We start from the raw sequence: 15,474 nt of genomic DNA, 5'->3' as shown, positions 1-15,474 counted from the left end.
CTGAAGACTGGATGAGCGATGTCATTTTAGGTGGCAAGAATCGATCTTGGGTGGCAGGAACATCAGTTAAACATTAAGGTGTCTTCCTTTAGGAAGATGGAGTGTCAGGGGACATTGTCAAAGCACCTTGGGTAACCCCAGTTCTTAGCACTTCTTTTAAGACCCAGGCACAAAGTGTCAGTCAGACCACCAAGCACATACTGTAGATGGTGTCATCCAACCCTGTTGGTTATGGCACCAGCTCACACCTGAATTTTTCATAATGTGGTATTTAAAACAGCTTGGGTACTTGGCATAATGCTGGACTGGGGGCTTGAGCTTTTGGCTGTAAATTGATTGATTGTGAAAATTATTGACATTTTCTGTTTCTCCACCTTCTGGCCTCTTCCATGTGTGAGCCTCTTGGTGATGTATGGAAAACTTCGTATCATTTCCAGACTGGACCTGTCTCATCCAGATTGTAGATTATATATCTGGTAGATAATAGACTTGATACCAGTATTGTCATATCCCTGCCTTCTTCTGTGACTATGTTCATGATCATAGGGAATTGTGATACAGCAGCTTTGTCAGCAGTGGCTTGTTCACCCAGCAGTCTAGCATTCCTCAGTCTCTTCATCTTTATGAATGATGCAGACCACAAATAAAACAAACTGCCCACCAGCTTCCTTGAAAGCATCATGGTTCTGCCTGAAACTCCACCCTCCTGTGACCCCTCTCAGGACCAACAGAAACTGTGATGCAGCACCTCCGTCAGCATAGGCATGTTCACCCAGCAGCCAGTTGTCCCAGAGCTCCTTCTGCTTGCTGAATGACGCAAACTGCCTGTCAGGTACTCTGAAAACACTAGGATCCATCCTGAACTTCTGTGCTGCTGCCATGTAAAATAACTATACCTGGTGATGAGTGTGTTAAGTGGAGGGGAACACCTTGTCTGTCATTCTGTTGCACATACAGACCCAGATACAGCTCTTTCATGAGTAATATTTTGTTATCACACAAATGATCCCGTCAAGAAACCAACAGCTGTATGACGTCACTGGTGCCGGAATCATTTCCGTGATCTTCAGAAAAGTGCAGAATGTTGAATTGTTCATAACAAAATATTTGCAGTTTCCATCCTCTCTATGCCTTGACATTGCAGAATGATTGACACTGTCTTTTGGGTAAGGGCCTTGCAGGTTCTCGTGGCTGACCCTTGAAGAGGTACGATGAGTGGTAGAAAATGACAAAAAGAATGTAGAACATGAGGCTGCTCTTGGAACAGGTAATGAAGTTGAGGTTGGCTGCATATTGGGTGAGCAGGCTGGGCAAAGGTAGGTTGGCTGCATATTGGGTGAGCAGATTGGGCAGTGATGAGTTGGCTGCATATTGGGTGAGCAGACTGGGTAGTGGTGAGTTGGCTGCATATTGGGTGAGCAGACTGGCCAGTGGTGGGAGTTTAATGTTAGTGGTGTGGGTGTGCAGTGACCCTTTACACAGTTATGTGTCTCCTGCTATAGTAACAAGGTTGCACAATGGCTTTGTACCATATTTGGGCTATTCAGAGCTGATGTTTGTGTTATGTGCATTCTGGTAATTTTGTACTAACTTTATGGCCTTGAACTTCCACATGTTCCATAATAGATAAATTGTACAATGGAAATGTGCATAGTAGGGAAATAGAATATATAGCCAAGTAGTTTCAAACACTGTCTTGTGTAACACTACACCTGCCCTTGTGAGCAGAGCCTTATTTATCATACCATACATATGTGTCCTCATCATCTCTGTCCAGGTAGACAAAGTTTTAGGCCTCATAGTTTTGCCCTTTCATCATTGGTCTTGCGTATTCTTTTTAGGGTCTCCTGTAGGAAAGACTGGACCATTAGTAAGTGTGCTCATGCTTATTAGGTCACACCAAGTGAGTCCACACAAAGAAAATATGAACACTGACATACAGACCCTGTGTGGGGTATGTAACCAGAACATAGGGAGAAGAAATTTACATCTTTAAGGGAAAACTGTCATGCCTCATTTAGGATTATAATTAAGACAAGTACTGGTAGTATTACATTGACTGTTCAGATCTGTGAGTATGTGATATATTCCTTGAGCCACCACTTTAATATTCGCATGGTGATATGAGTGGCTTTGATAACCTGTTCCAGCGGTGCTTCCAGAACTTGATTGCTCTGAGTGAAAATGGGTTTTGAACTTTTTTTTTTTAAATCTTTACATTGATGTACTTTTTCTAGGTTGCGAGTCAAGGACAAGGAAGGACTGGAGGGGACTGCAAAGACTATTGTAAATGTTATAAAAGAAACAGACTACCCACCAACAGCAAATGCCGGTGGTGATAAAATAATTTATTTGCCCCTGGTGAGTATGTTTCAATGGACAGAGCTATATTTTCTGGATGAAACATTGTATATTTTACAACATTAGCAACAGCCTCCATAATTAAAAAGTAAAAAAAGATGGGTACCTGTAAGTATACTCTTCAAAATACCCTGGATTGTCATGAACATGTAAGTAGGTCTTGCATTGGGATAATCATATTTATACTTTGGGAGTGGAGGCTTGGTTGATTAGTTTTTGTGAATGTTAGTATCCATTAGGGGTCAGTTTAAGCCCATTGTTATTTATCATGGTGCTTAAAGCTCTCTCACTTAACCTCAGAACTGGACTGTTATGGGAGATGCTGTATGCTGATTGTTGATTGTGGAGAATGAGGGGATAGCACCGGAAAGATTTAGGTCGTGGAGGGTTGGAATGGAATACAAGGGTGTGAGTAAACACGGATAAATAATAGTAATAATATCCAGGACAGGTGGCTGTACTGTCAAAGCAAGGGGAGTGTGGCCATGTGCAGTTTGCCACAAGGGTGTGGGACGCAATTCCATCTTGTGCGGTGTTTGTGATAAACTGGGTTCATAAGACATGTAGTGGTATTAGAAATAGGCTGCAAAACAATGTTAATTTTGTGTGTGCAATGTGTAGGGGAATGCATGCATAGACAGAGAGATAGGAAAGGTGTAATGTTGCTTGAGAATCTGTTGGGTGTGTGGAAGAGTTTTGTTGTTTGGGAGACATGATAGGTGCCAGAGGTTGGCCTGGAGCTAGCTTAATGGCAAGGATGAGGAGTGGTTGGAAGAAGTTCAGGAAGTTGTTTCCCCTCTTGATGTTAATAGGGCTCTCCCTGCGTGCCAAGGGGTCCCTGCATGCAGCATATGTTAGGAGTGTAATGCTGGGCAGTATTGGCACTTAGGCAGTAAAGGAGGAGGATATTTGTAGGCTCAGTCATAGAGATGATAATGATTAAATGGATGTTTAGTTCATCTTTGGATGGCAGGTCAGGGGGAGGTTAGAACTGAATGAGGAGTTGAGAGGAAGGATGGGACTTGAATTTATTGGTGGTGTGATGAGAAGGGGGTAGATTTAGATGGTTTGGGCATGTGGAGAGGATAGAGGATGGCAGCTGAGTGCAGAGGGTGAGAGGTATGAATGTTAAGGGTAGATTTATGAAAGGTGGATGGAAAAAGAACTGGGTTGAGGTCAAAGAGTGTAATCTCAGGGATAAGGGACTAAATAGAGAGGTTGCTAGAGATTGAGAGGCAGGGAGAGCTGCCATTAAGGGCCATACTATAAAAACTAAACGCCACTATTGCCAAACGTGAGCGTCTGGCGTTCCCCTGTTTCCTACCATAAATAAATTTCCTGTTCATGCCAGGTGATCATCACCTGGTTATGGCGTAAAATAGTATTGGAATGATGCAGGAGGATAAATGCCACCAGAATCCCCCCTTTCATGTAACAAACTTTAATATTCATAAACAGAATAGCTGGTTTTTCCATTTATAAACACTGAATAATTCAGGAATAAAATTTTCCTTGGCAGGGTAAAATATTTGATGTATCTAGGGCTGTTTTACAAGACTAAACGTTTCTGTAGAGAATACTGAGTAAACAAAATTTCAGGTGTAATGAGGTGGCTACTTGGCACATAATATTTGGAGTTATGATAATGAATTGTGCCCTGAAGTTAATTTCAGACTATCGGTAGAATTTCTCAATAGATTTTTGAATGGCAACAGTATCAGCCAGATTTTTGAAATGGCAACAGTATCAGCATTGTTAGCCAGCTCATTGGTGTAGTTATCACATTTGAGGGGAAGCCTATAAACTTCTGCCTTTGTCTAGTTGAGTAATATGTGTGTGGCAATCTTGCCACTGGAAGTAATTAAATTAATGACATTTTTTGTTTTGTTTTGTTAATGGGGTGCTTCTTGAAGTAATATCACATGCAGTTCAAGTGTATACTGTAGTTGATTCATGCAGCAACTGCTTTGGTTGCTAACATAATGAAAGTCTCAGTACATTACCAGGTACATTACTACTTTCTCCCCATATCTGAGGTTAAGTAAATATATACAGTATACAGTATTATAGTACATGCCAGAAATTACAGATATCAGAGTTAGGACAGTGTTGGTAAATGGTTAGTTGGATTTGTATTTTTTGCTTGCTTTATTGTTCCCTTACACTGTTAATTTACAGAATGGGTAAAAAAATATAGGATACGTACATTTTTCCAATTTCTCCATATATTTTTAACACTTTCCACATTCTTTGTCTATCCACCCTGTCATGTGCTTTCTCCAAATCCATGATGAGTGCTTACAACTTCCTTCCCTTCTCTAGAAACTTTTCCATCATAAACCTAAGAATGAATATTTGATTGACACAACTTCTGGCCATCCTAAAACCTCCTTGTTCTTCTCCAGATAATTCCTCTGTTATTTCCCAAACTCTGTCAATAAGTATCCTACCATATACTTTTCCTATTACACTAAGAAGATAAATCCCTTATGATTACCACACGCTTCTTTTTCCCCTTTTCCTTTGTCTATCTATCTATCTATCTATAGCCCGACGCCTTAATCCCGCAAAGGGTGGCCGCAAACAAAACGCCTCCAAGTCGCTCTGTCACCCATCATTTGACTACCTTCCCCCCAACTCACTCCTGCCTCCCTCTTATACCTCTCAACTCCATCCCTCCACCTCATCCTCGGTCTACCCCTCCCTCTCCCTCCCTCCACCTCACCTACAGTACATACACCCTCTTAGTCAGTCTTTCATTCTCCCTTCTCTCCACATGTCCAAACCACCTCAGTGTATTTCTCCTAATCTCAACCACATCCACATCCACCCCACAACATTCCTTCACTTCTCCATTCGTCAACCTGTCCCTCCATGTCACTCCACATGCTCCTTTCAAGTACCTCATTTCCACTGCTCTCACTCTTGACTTGTTCCCCTCTTGCAAGGTCCACGCCTCGCTTCCATACGTCAGGGTAGGGATCACAATACTATCATGCAGTGACTTCTTAACTTCCATACTCACCTTCCTATTTCTCATCACTGCTTTCAGTGAACCAACAATCCTTCCTTCCCTGCTGTACCCTTTCATGCACTTCATCCCCCAAAGTTCCATCCTTACTCATCACACTACCCAAGTACTTGAATGCACTCACACTCTCCATATCCTCACCATCCAACCTCACTGTACATTCTGTGACTTCATTCCTCTCAAACACCATAACTTTACTTTTGTTTACATTAACTTTCAGCTTCCTCCTCCTACACACTGTCCCAAATTCATTCACCAAACCTTGCAACTCCCATTCATCTTCACTCAACAGTATTGTATCATCAGCAAACAGCAACACCGGAATCTTCCAAATGTCACCCTCATTCATTAGAGCCACCCCCACATCCACTGCCCTACCCTGCACCTCCTTTACAACCCCATTCCTTTGTACAGGGGAATAATTATACCTGATTTCCAATCCTCTGGGACTCTGCCTTCCTCTCAGGCCAATCTTCACATTTCCACATCCAAGCCACTACTCCCCCATGCTTCAGCATTTCACCACACACACCATCAATTCCTGGGGCTTTCCCCATTTTGACTTTCTTCATTGCTTCCACAACTTCCATCCAACTGATTTCTTCCTGTCTTCTCACCTCCCTCCTCCCAGCCATTCCCCAGCCACGTATACTCACATTACTTACATTCTCTATGTTCAACAATTCCTTAAAGTGTTCTCTCCATCTGCTCACTTTTTCTCCCTTCTCCACTAGTAATCAGCCATTTTGATTTTTCACTCCCCCACTAACTTCATTGCTACCCTGTCTAACTCTCTTTACCTATTTCCAGAACATTTTCTTACATTCCCTCCACTTTACACTCAAATTCCTTCCAAATTCCTCATCCACTGTCTTACTCTCTCTTACTAATCTTTTCTTCTCTCTCTTCATTTCTACATATAACTCTCTCTTCCATCTCTCAACTTCTTCCATGCCCCTATTTCTCATCCATTCATTATATGCCTTCTTCTTTTGTGCCACAGCCTGTCTCGCCTCTTCATTCCACCATACTGTTCCTTGCACCCCATTTCGTTTTCTCTTCACCCCACACACCACATCACATGCTGCACATATTTTTTTCAGTAAATATCTTGCACACACCTTCCATGTCCCCGATCTGCTCCAATTCATATTTACCCAGTCGTTCCTCCACTTCTCTCTTCTGTTCTGCCTTTTTCTCATGCTCTTGTAACCTTTCCACTCTCTTTACATCTACTCCTTCCTCCTTGTCCTTTCCTTCCTCTATTTCTCCATTTTACTTGGGCCTTGATTCTGACCACTACCAAGTGGTGATCAGAAAGTCCACTCCCCCAACATCTATATGCTCTTGCATCCATTACACACCTTTGCAAACTTTCATCCACACACACATAGTCAGTCATTGCCTTCCTTTCATTTGGTTCATCACCCACACTTCTCATCACTCGCCTTGTATACCTGTGGATCATTTAGTGCCTGAAGAGGGTATTGGCTATCACCCCCCCCCCCCCGGGACAGATATCCACGAAAGCACTGCCATTCTCATCATCAATCTCAGCACGCACACCCCATTCACCAACTACTCCATCCACCTTCCCATTCCCTACTTTACCATTCATATCACCAATCAAAAACACTGTCTCATTCCTTTCAAACTTTTCCATGCGCACTTCCACATTTGTCCAGAACTCTTCTCTCACTCTGCTTGTACGATCTTGCGTTGGTGTATACACGCACACAATTGCCCACATTCGTAGTTCAGCTTTCAATCTTACCCACACAATCCTTGAGCCAACTGACCCATACTCATTTATATTTTCCTTCCGTCTGTTACTCACAACAATACATACTCCTTCATTTGCCCTCTCATTCTCACCTACTCCCATACATAATTATACCCCATACATACTCCCATTCTCTCACACTCTCACCTCACTATTTAGAGTCAGTTAATCCACATACATCCACTTTCACACCCTCAGGCACCTGGACAGTCTCTCTCTCTTTCTTCTCGTCAGTTGCACCCCTTACATTCCAAGTCGCCATTTGTATCATGTCCTTTGTTTGGTCCTTAGTCGTCATCTTTTGGTCAGTCCTTGTCCGAGGCTTCATGTTCGTATTTTTAGTTCGTTATTTTCCAGGGAGGGGCACTAACCCTCCGCCAACCCACTTGCTGTCATGTAGGGAACACGTGTGGGTTGGTTATAAGGTTACCACCCAGCATTGTAAGTTCTTTCTTAGTTTACAGGAAATAATTTGGCATGCCACCCAGTGTAGAGATACCCTAAAAACAGAGTTCAGTACCACTACACTAAGTGGGTGGATGATGGGTGCCCCCACCTACCACCGCCCCCACCTACCACTTACCATTTAAAAAAAAACATACCCTTTTAGGATTGCCCTCAGCTTCCCACAGAAGCACAGTGCTTTCTACTAGGGGTGGCATCCTTGTCAGACACAGTTTCCAAGTTGCACGTTTCATTAATTCATACACAAAAATTTATCACTTAAAACTGCACACTGCACTGGTGTTTATTATGCACTGACACTGTTTTTTGGCATTGTCAGTGGTGCCTTCAGTGGCCTTTCACACACAAAATGGAATGAGAGGCAGATGATCACAGCAAATTTTGACACTGGGTAACCATCTTGGTTCAATCAGCTGACTGGGAGATACCGTTATCAGCTGACTGGAAGGTCGTGTATGCACAGATTTCCAAGTCATGAGCTTCAGTATTTCACACTTTAAAATTTGTCACTTCACTTAATATCGCACACTGCACTATTTGTTATGCTCTCTCACTGTTATTTAGTGATAGTAATGGTGTTTCAGTGGCTTTTCATGAACAAAATGGATTGGAAGACAAACAGTCACAGTGAATGTAAACACTGGGTGGCCATCTTGGATCAGTCAGCTGACTGGGAGGCATTGTTCTAGTAAATCTGCAGTCATTTGGCTATTGATATTCCAAAAATGGGTCTAACTTCTTGTTCTTTGCCATTGCAATTTACTGCATAAAGAACTAACATTACTGTACTCTGGAAATAATTGTAACATTGGTACATCCCTGTACACTACATTGACATTTCATTATGCTTATTGTAGCATTTAAGGTTCTTTTTCTAAATTTGAACAGTTATATATTACAGGTATAGGGTTTTAAAGGTAGTTAGAATCCCCTTGCTGTGGGTTGGGGAGGATATTGCTTCACAAGCTGTCAGTACTGCAACTGCCAGCACTCCCTTGTCAGATTTATGCCAGTTATGTTCTGTGTGTATATATACATATATATATATATATATATATAAGTAATCCCTGTAATATCCGGACGCCCAATTTCCAGACATCCCCAATAACTGGACATTTTCGTCCCGAGATCCAATATTCCAAAAATGGGCCAAAAAAACGCAAAAAATTAAGAAACATCTGACTTCTTTCCCACCCGTAATTTGAAATTGCCACGCGGCGCCGAACAGCTGTTACACCATGGTCCCTTCACCCCTTCCTTCCTCCCCCTCCCCCCTCCCCTGTCAGGGTTGCCATTTCGTATTTTTCATTACCAAATGTGGACCAATTTGGTAATGAAAAATTTGTTTGGTATTGAATCAGAATACAGTAATCCCTCCAATATCCGATGTAATAGAGCCATAGGCTGGTCCGGATAGTGGTCCTGTCCGGATATTGGGCCCCAGCTTATGGACTTGTACTTATGGACCCTAACTCAGAGAAACACCTATACAACTCCCTCTGGACATGCATAGCACCTATTTAAGACCCAAATCACACCAATAAGGCGCATAAAAGACTGAAATAAATGCAAAAGAAGCATAAAATGAGGTTTTTGAGGTAGGTTCATACATTAGTCAACATTCTGGGTACTTACAAGTCCCTGGCTCCTGGACTGGTACTTATGGACCCTAACCTAGCCTAACTCAGAAAAACACCTTCCTACTGCACATGCATAGCACCTAAGACATAGCATATTCACACCAATAAGGGACATAAAAGAGTGAAATGAGGTGTTTAAGGTAAGTATAGTATGGAAAATACAGTAGAGTACAGTATGAAACATTCTGCCTACTTACAGCAAGTCCATGGCCATCTCGATGAATAACCGCCTCCTCTCGGACTCTGACAGTAAGAAGGATTTCCTGAAGCACTTACAGTACACTGTTCATGAAGTCTTGGACTGAACTTAGTCATTCGCACTCAGAAGTCCGTTCTCTTCTCAGTGCGCACTCTTGTCTAACTTATGCTCCATTGTAACTTAATAAGTGTTGCACTCTGCACTTTAACTTTTTCCACTCTTATAACCATTTTCTAAAGCAAAAACACATGTCTATTTACGTTAAACTTAGTTAAAAAATTGTCTTTTCACTCACAACTGTAAATCCTTAACACAATGCACTGTTTTTTTCACTGCACAACACTGTAAATTCCCGTGTGGTCTAGTGGAGAAGTTTTTTGCGTCTGTTCACTGTCAGAGTCCGAGAGTATCACTGGCAGGTGACCTAGGGGTGCGTCGCTGGGTCGTGGTGATGGCGTACCCACTGCAGACGACTCTGAAGACAGACGCAAACTCACATCGAGCGGTGACTCCACCGTGGCTGATGTGCTGGGCTGTGGCTCGGAGCATGAGGGCCTGTCTTGGGGAGGCAACGGAGTGGAGCCAGGGCTGGGCACAGCGGGGGTCACGGGCCTGAAAACACTGTCAGTCGTTGATTGATGTGATGCAAGGAATGACGATTCTGACGATTGATGATGCGCTGCCTGAAAGCACACACTTCCTCCACAAGTCCCAAGGGCCCCATCTCCCTGTCACAGTCCGGGTGTTCCAGGTAGTCGAGAATGAACTCTAGGTGTTCCCGGAGTGCGCTCAGCTTGGGGATGGCTGGAGTTGTGTCATGCTGAGAGGAGTCCGCATCATCGTCGCTGTCCTCATCGGAATCTTCAAGCTGGGTACTGACACCTGCAACTGAAGATGCGATCTCGATATCAGACAAGGTCTGATACCCAGGATCGCCCTTGTCGTCATCCAACCACTCACGCACATCGTCCACATCAACATCGTCGCCATGCGTACGTAGACGTGCATGGAAGTCATCCACATCAAAACCTAGGAAATCGTACTCCACATCCATTCCGAGAAGCAGACGAGACCAACCATTTTCTAGAGTCTTGACAGGGACTTCCTTCCATGCACTGGCCCAGTTGTAGATTGCAGACTTGATGTTGTAGCAGTGAAGGTTTTCCAAAGTCCGCTGGCCTCGCGTGTCCCGTCCCTCCCTGTGCTTGTCCTCGTTCTCAAGAACAACCATCACCTCGTCCAGGAACTTCCGTCGGTATAGGCGCTTTGTTGCCACGATCACTCCTTGGTCCATTGGTTGGATGAGAGCAGTAGTATTAGGTGGCAGAAACGTGCACCTAATCCGGCCATTTTCAGCCACCAGGTCCCTGTCGCACGGGTGGGCAGGTGCATTGTTGAGGAGAAGGAGGGCCTTTACCTGGTCGCGCGGGATTCCCAGTGTCTCCATCTGGTAATGTATGACCTCCTTGACGAAATGGCGGTGGAACCAGTCTTTGAAGATCACAGCTGTAAACCATGCCTTCAAAGAATGGTACCAGACGACAGGAAGGACATCCATCATCCCACGAAGACACCGAGGCTGCTTTGCATGGCCAACAATAACGGGCTTAAACCGGTGCATGCTGTTAGCATTGGCACAACACAAAGCAGATATCCGTTCCTTGGAGAGCTTGCGGCCAGGTACACGCTTCTCCGTCTCCTCGGCTAGAGTGTTCGTTGGCAAAGAGTGATAGAATAAACCAGTTTCATCAGCGTTGTAGACTTGACCGAGAGTGAGGCCCTCCCTGTCGATCAAGCCCTTCACCTTGTGCCGAAACTCGTCAACTCCATTCTCGTTAGCGTCCAAAGCTTTGCCATGAGCTTTATGGTTGGTAAGGCCATGCCGTAACTTGAATGCGAAGAGCCAACCCTCGGATGCCTTGAAGTCTTGGGCGTCGTGAAGCCTGGCGAACTTCTCAGCAGCAGCCTTCAGCTCCGTACCACTTACCATCACACCAGCAGCACGTTGCCGTTGATACCAAATCAACGTGGAGCGGTCGACTTCAGCAAACTTGGGAGTAAACATCACCTTCCTCTCCACGTTGCATTTGCTTCTCGACGAGAAGTCAGCTGTGTACTGCATGAGTTTGTCTTGGGATATCTTAATATCAAACAAAGTAGATCGGGCCAGATTGAACTCGCGGAGGATGCGGGAAGAAGACCACCCCGCATCTACTTTCTTCAGTATCTCCCGCTTCTTCTCCAGAGTCAGTACCACTCTCTTCCTCTTCTCAGGCGGCGGTGCCATCATCACACACACAAAGGAGAGGTATGAGAGCAGCAGGAGTGCCTGCAGCAGGTAAGGCACCACCACAAAAGCGAGCACGTGGGCAGCCATGACAACGTGTATGCACTTGTGACGAGAGACAGGCGGAAAGTGGGGAGGATGCAGGGGCGCTCTAGCGGACGTCGGAGGAATGACGCTTCACAACAAAGGTGTCCCGCGCTCCGGGCGCCATGTTCAAATTACGGGCGGGAAAAATTCTTTTTTTTTTTTTTTTCTATTTTTTTGCGGTTTTCGGACCATTTTGGGAATATTGGATCCCGGGACGATTATGTCTGATTAGTGGGGATGTTCGGATATTAGAGGGATTACTATACAATACCAAACGGATTTTTCACATGTATGAGGATACACAGGATGGAGATGGTGGATTGTTTTCTTTCTCTGATTAATTTGGTAGCCTATATAGCATGATAATAATCAACATACTGTTAATTATAAGAAGAGTGATTACATGTATTTCCGCTTGTGTATATAATTAGTGAAGAATAGATGCTAGCTTTATGAATTTGGTAATGAAAATTGAGGAGTTTGGTAATGTGGCCATTGCGATCTGGCAACTCTGTTACCTGCCATCATCAACAGTCACAGCCTAACTCCGATCGAGAGCAGATGCTTATAGCAATGCAAGCCACAGGTGCTCGTTTTTTGTGAATAGACAGTGAATAAACTGCAATACCTCGCCACTAGAGCACACGGGAATTTACAGTGTTGTGCAGTGATAAGAAATTAGAATTTAGAGTGCAAAGGATTAACTGTGGACTGCAAACTGGCGGTTCAAACCAGTCCAGGAGCCAGGGACTTGTTGTAAGTACCCAGAATGTTTAATATTGTATAAAGTCACCTCTAAAACCTCGTTTTATGGTTCTTTTGCATTTATTTCAGTCTTTTATGTCCCTTATTGGTGTGATTTGGGTCTTAAATAGGTGCAATGCATGTCCAGAGGGAGTTGTATAGGTGTTTTTCTGAGTTAGGGTCCATAAGTACAAGTCCATAAGCTGGGGCCCAACATCCGGACAGGACCACTATCCGGATATGCCTTTGGCTCTGTTACATCGGATATTGGAGGGATTACTGTACATATATATATCCCATTGGATCCCAGGGGTGCTGGGCGAGGCATGGCACTGGGTGGGTACTAAGCGTACTGCCCTCCGCCTATCGGCTCCTAGTCACGAAGCTCATAGGTCCCTATCCGGGGGTTCCCTACTTTATAAAGACTTGGGAAATCCCAGTTCTGTCCAATATTCCAGACACTGGGCTCCAATGGGTTAGAGAGACTGATAGGTTTGCCAGTCATTAACCCATTGGATCCCAGGGGTGCTGGGCAAGGCATGGCACTGGGTGGGTACTAAGCGTACCGCCCTCCGCCTATCGGCTCATAGTCGCGAAGCTCATAGGTCCCTACCCGGGAGTTCCCTACTTTATAAAGACTTGGAAAATCCCAGTTCTGTCCAATATATATATATACAGTATATATATATATATATATATATATATAAGGTGAGGGCACTCACCACCCACTCACTCAGTGTATTGCTGCTTTGGGTGTCTGCCCTTTCCTCTCTTCCTTCCTTCCTCTTCTGTCTTTTTTTCCTTCATTCATTCCTCCACCTTCTGCCTATAAGTGACTTTACACTCCCTTTTCTGTCTTTCTTTCCATCACTCTTTCCTATTCCTTCTACCTAAGGATGACTCTGCACTGAGTGACAAGCCAAATGGTTTCCTGTACAGCAGGAAACCATTTACTGCACTGGGTGGTAACCATATAACCAAATAATGGTGCCTGGTGGTGTTAGTGCGTAATTAGGCTCTCCAGTTGGATTCAACCTGTGTAGGTTCATATCCAAGGGGTGGTTGGGATTTATTGCTCATGTAATGCCGCTCAGGGATGAGTCAGACTGGTCACTCTTATCTTAACCGTCAGGACCAACTTGCCTAGCCCCGGGCTCCTACGCTCTTCATGAGGCAGCATAGGATTGGATGATGGATGGATGGATGGGTGTAGAGGGTAAGCTGCTAGGTGCCGTCAAGAGTTTTTATGATGGTAGTGAAGCATGTGTCAGGGTTAATGGGCATCTAAGTGAATGGTTCACGATCAGTGTGGGCGTGCGACAAGGTTGTGTGTTGTCCCCATGGTTGTTCAGTGTATATATGGATGGGGTGATGAGAGAAGTGAAAACACGAGTAATGGAGAGAGGGATGGCATTGGTAATGAATGGTGATGGATGGAATATCTCAGATTTGTTGTATGCTGATGATGCAGTACTGCTTGCAAGTACCGGGCAAGAACTTGGTAGGCTAGTGCAGAGTTTTGCTAATGTCTGTAAGCATCGTTCCTTGAGAGTAAATGTAGAAAAGAGTAAAGTGATGGTTATTGAGAGAGAAGGTGACTTCCAGTGCAATGTAACAGTGAATGGAGAGAGACTGGAATTGGTGAGAGAGTTCAAATACCTGGGTACAGTGATAGAAAAAAGAGGAAAATGTGCAAAAGAAGGTGAAAGTAGAGTGACACAAGGAAGAAAAGTAGCTGGTGCAATGAAGGCCTTGATAAGAAACAGAGGCTTGAGTGTTGCAGCTGCACGAGGCTTGCATGAAGGAGTGTTAGTGCCAACTTTAACATATGGATGTGAGACTATGGTGTGGCATGAAAATGAAAAGTCAAGAGTAAGAGCAGTGGAGATGGGACTGCTGAGGAATGTATGTGGAGTACAGAGGGTGGATAAGATACGAAATAATGTGATTCGTGAAAGATGCAGAGTGAGGAAGTCTGTGGACACCAGAAGTGAAGAGAGTGTCACTGAGATGGTATGGTCATGTGGAGAGAATGGATAACAAGAGTGGTAAAGAAGGTATATCTGAGCGAATTCGAAGGAGGGAGGAGGCGACGTAGGCCAAGGAGAAGGTGGAGAGATATGGTGGATGAATGTGTGAGGAAGAGAGGTTTGGAAGTCAGTGAGGCTAGGGAACTGAAAGGAGATCGAGCTGACTGGATGAATTTTGTGAGAAGAAGTGCATGATCAGGGATTTTTGGCACCCCTTTTTAACATGGCAGCGTCTGGATTGACTCTGTCGGATACGATTATGTGAAGCCACAGATCGTGGTGAATGTTTTTGGCGTATCCGATAGAGCCAGGATTCTGGGGGCTTGAGTGATGAGTGAATGGAAACGTGGCCCATTGGATTGGGCAGTTTTGGGCTGTCTGTACATTTCTACTCCTCACCCTGCCCTTGGGTGGGAAAGGAGGTACGGATGATGATGATGATGATGTTATGTATATATATATATATATATATATATATATATATATATATATATATCCATCCATCCATCATCCAATCTTACATTGCCCCATGAGGAGCGTAGGAGCCCGGGGCTAGGCAGTTGGTATATACAGTATATATATATATATATATATATATATATATATATAGATAGATAGATAAATAGTAATCACTTGGTTGTCTCTCATACTTGGTACTGAGCCTAGTGCATGGTAATGAAATTGCACGATAATGAAAGCACAGAACCTGTGGAATTTACCCTAATTAGTACGAGGCACCCCACTTATAAACTCAGTTATTCTCTTTTATAACAGTTTATACCCACTAATTTCATACATACTACAGTATTATGGTAAGTATCAGAAACACACACAGGCATGGTAAGGT

At 43.9% G+C, this 15,474-nt stretch overlaps 1 protein-coding gene across 1 annotated transcript in view; it reads left to right on the top strand.

The window, feature by feature from the left end:
- Positions 1 to 15,474, top strand: part of LOC145404717 (dyslexia-associated protein KIAA0319-like protein) — a 138,487-nt gene that overhangs the window by 36,843 nt on the left and 86,170 nt on the right. The window contains exon 7 of the mRNA XM_080276268.1: positions 2,238 to 2,361. Within this exon, the coding sequence (XP_080132394.1) occupies positions 2,238 to 2,361 (124 nt within the window). The remainder of the gene's footprint in view (positions 1 to 2,237; positions 2,362 to 15,474) is intronic.

Source organism: Coenobita brevimanus, chromosome 64 (genome assembly GCF_032717465.1).
Source record: "Coenobita brevimanus isolate Jiangsu-jjx chromosome 64, ASM3271746v2, whole genome shotgun sequence".
Taxonomy (NCBI): domain Eukaryota; kingdom Metazoa; phylum Arthropoda; class Malacostraca; order Decapoda; family Coenobitidae; genus Coenobita; species Coenobita brevimanus.
Note: the sequence above shows the minus strand (reverse complement) of the source record. Positions and strands in the feature narration are given on the sequence as shown.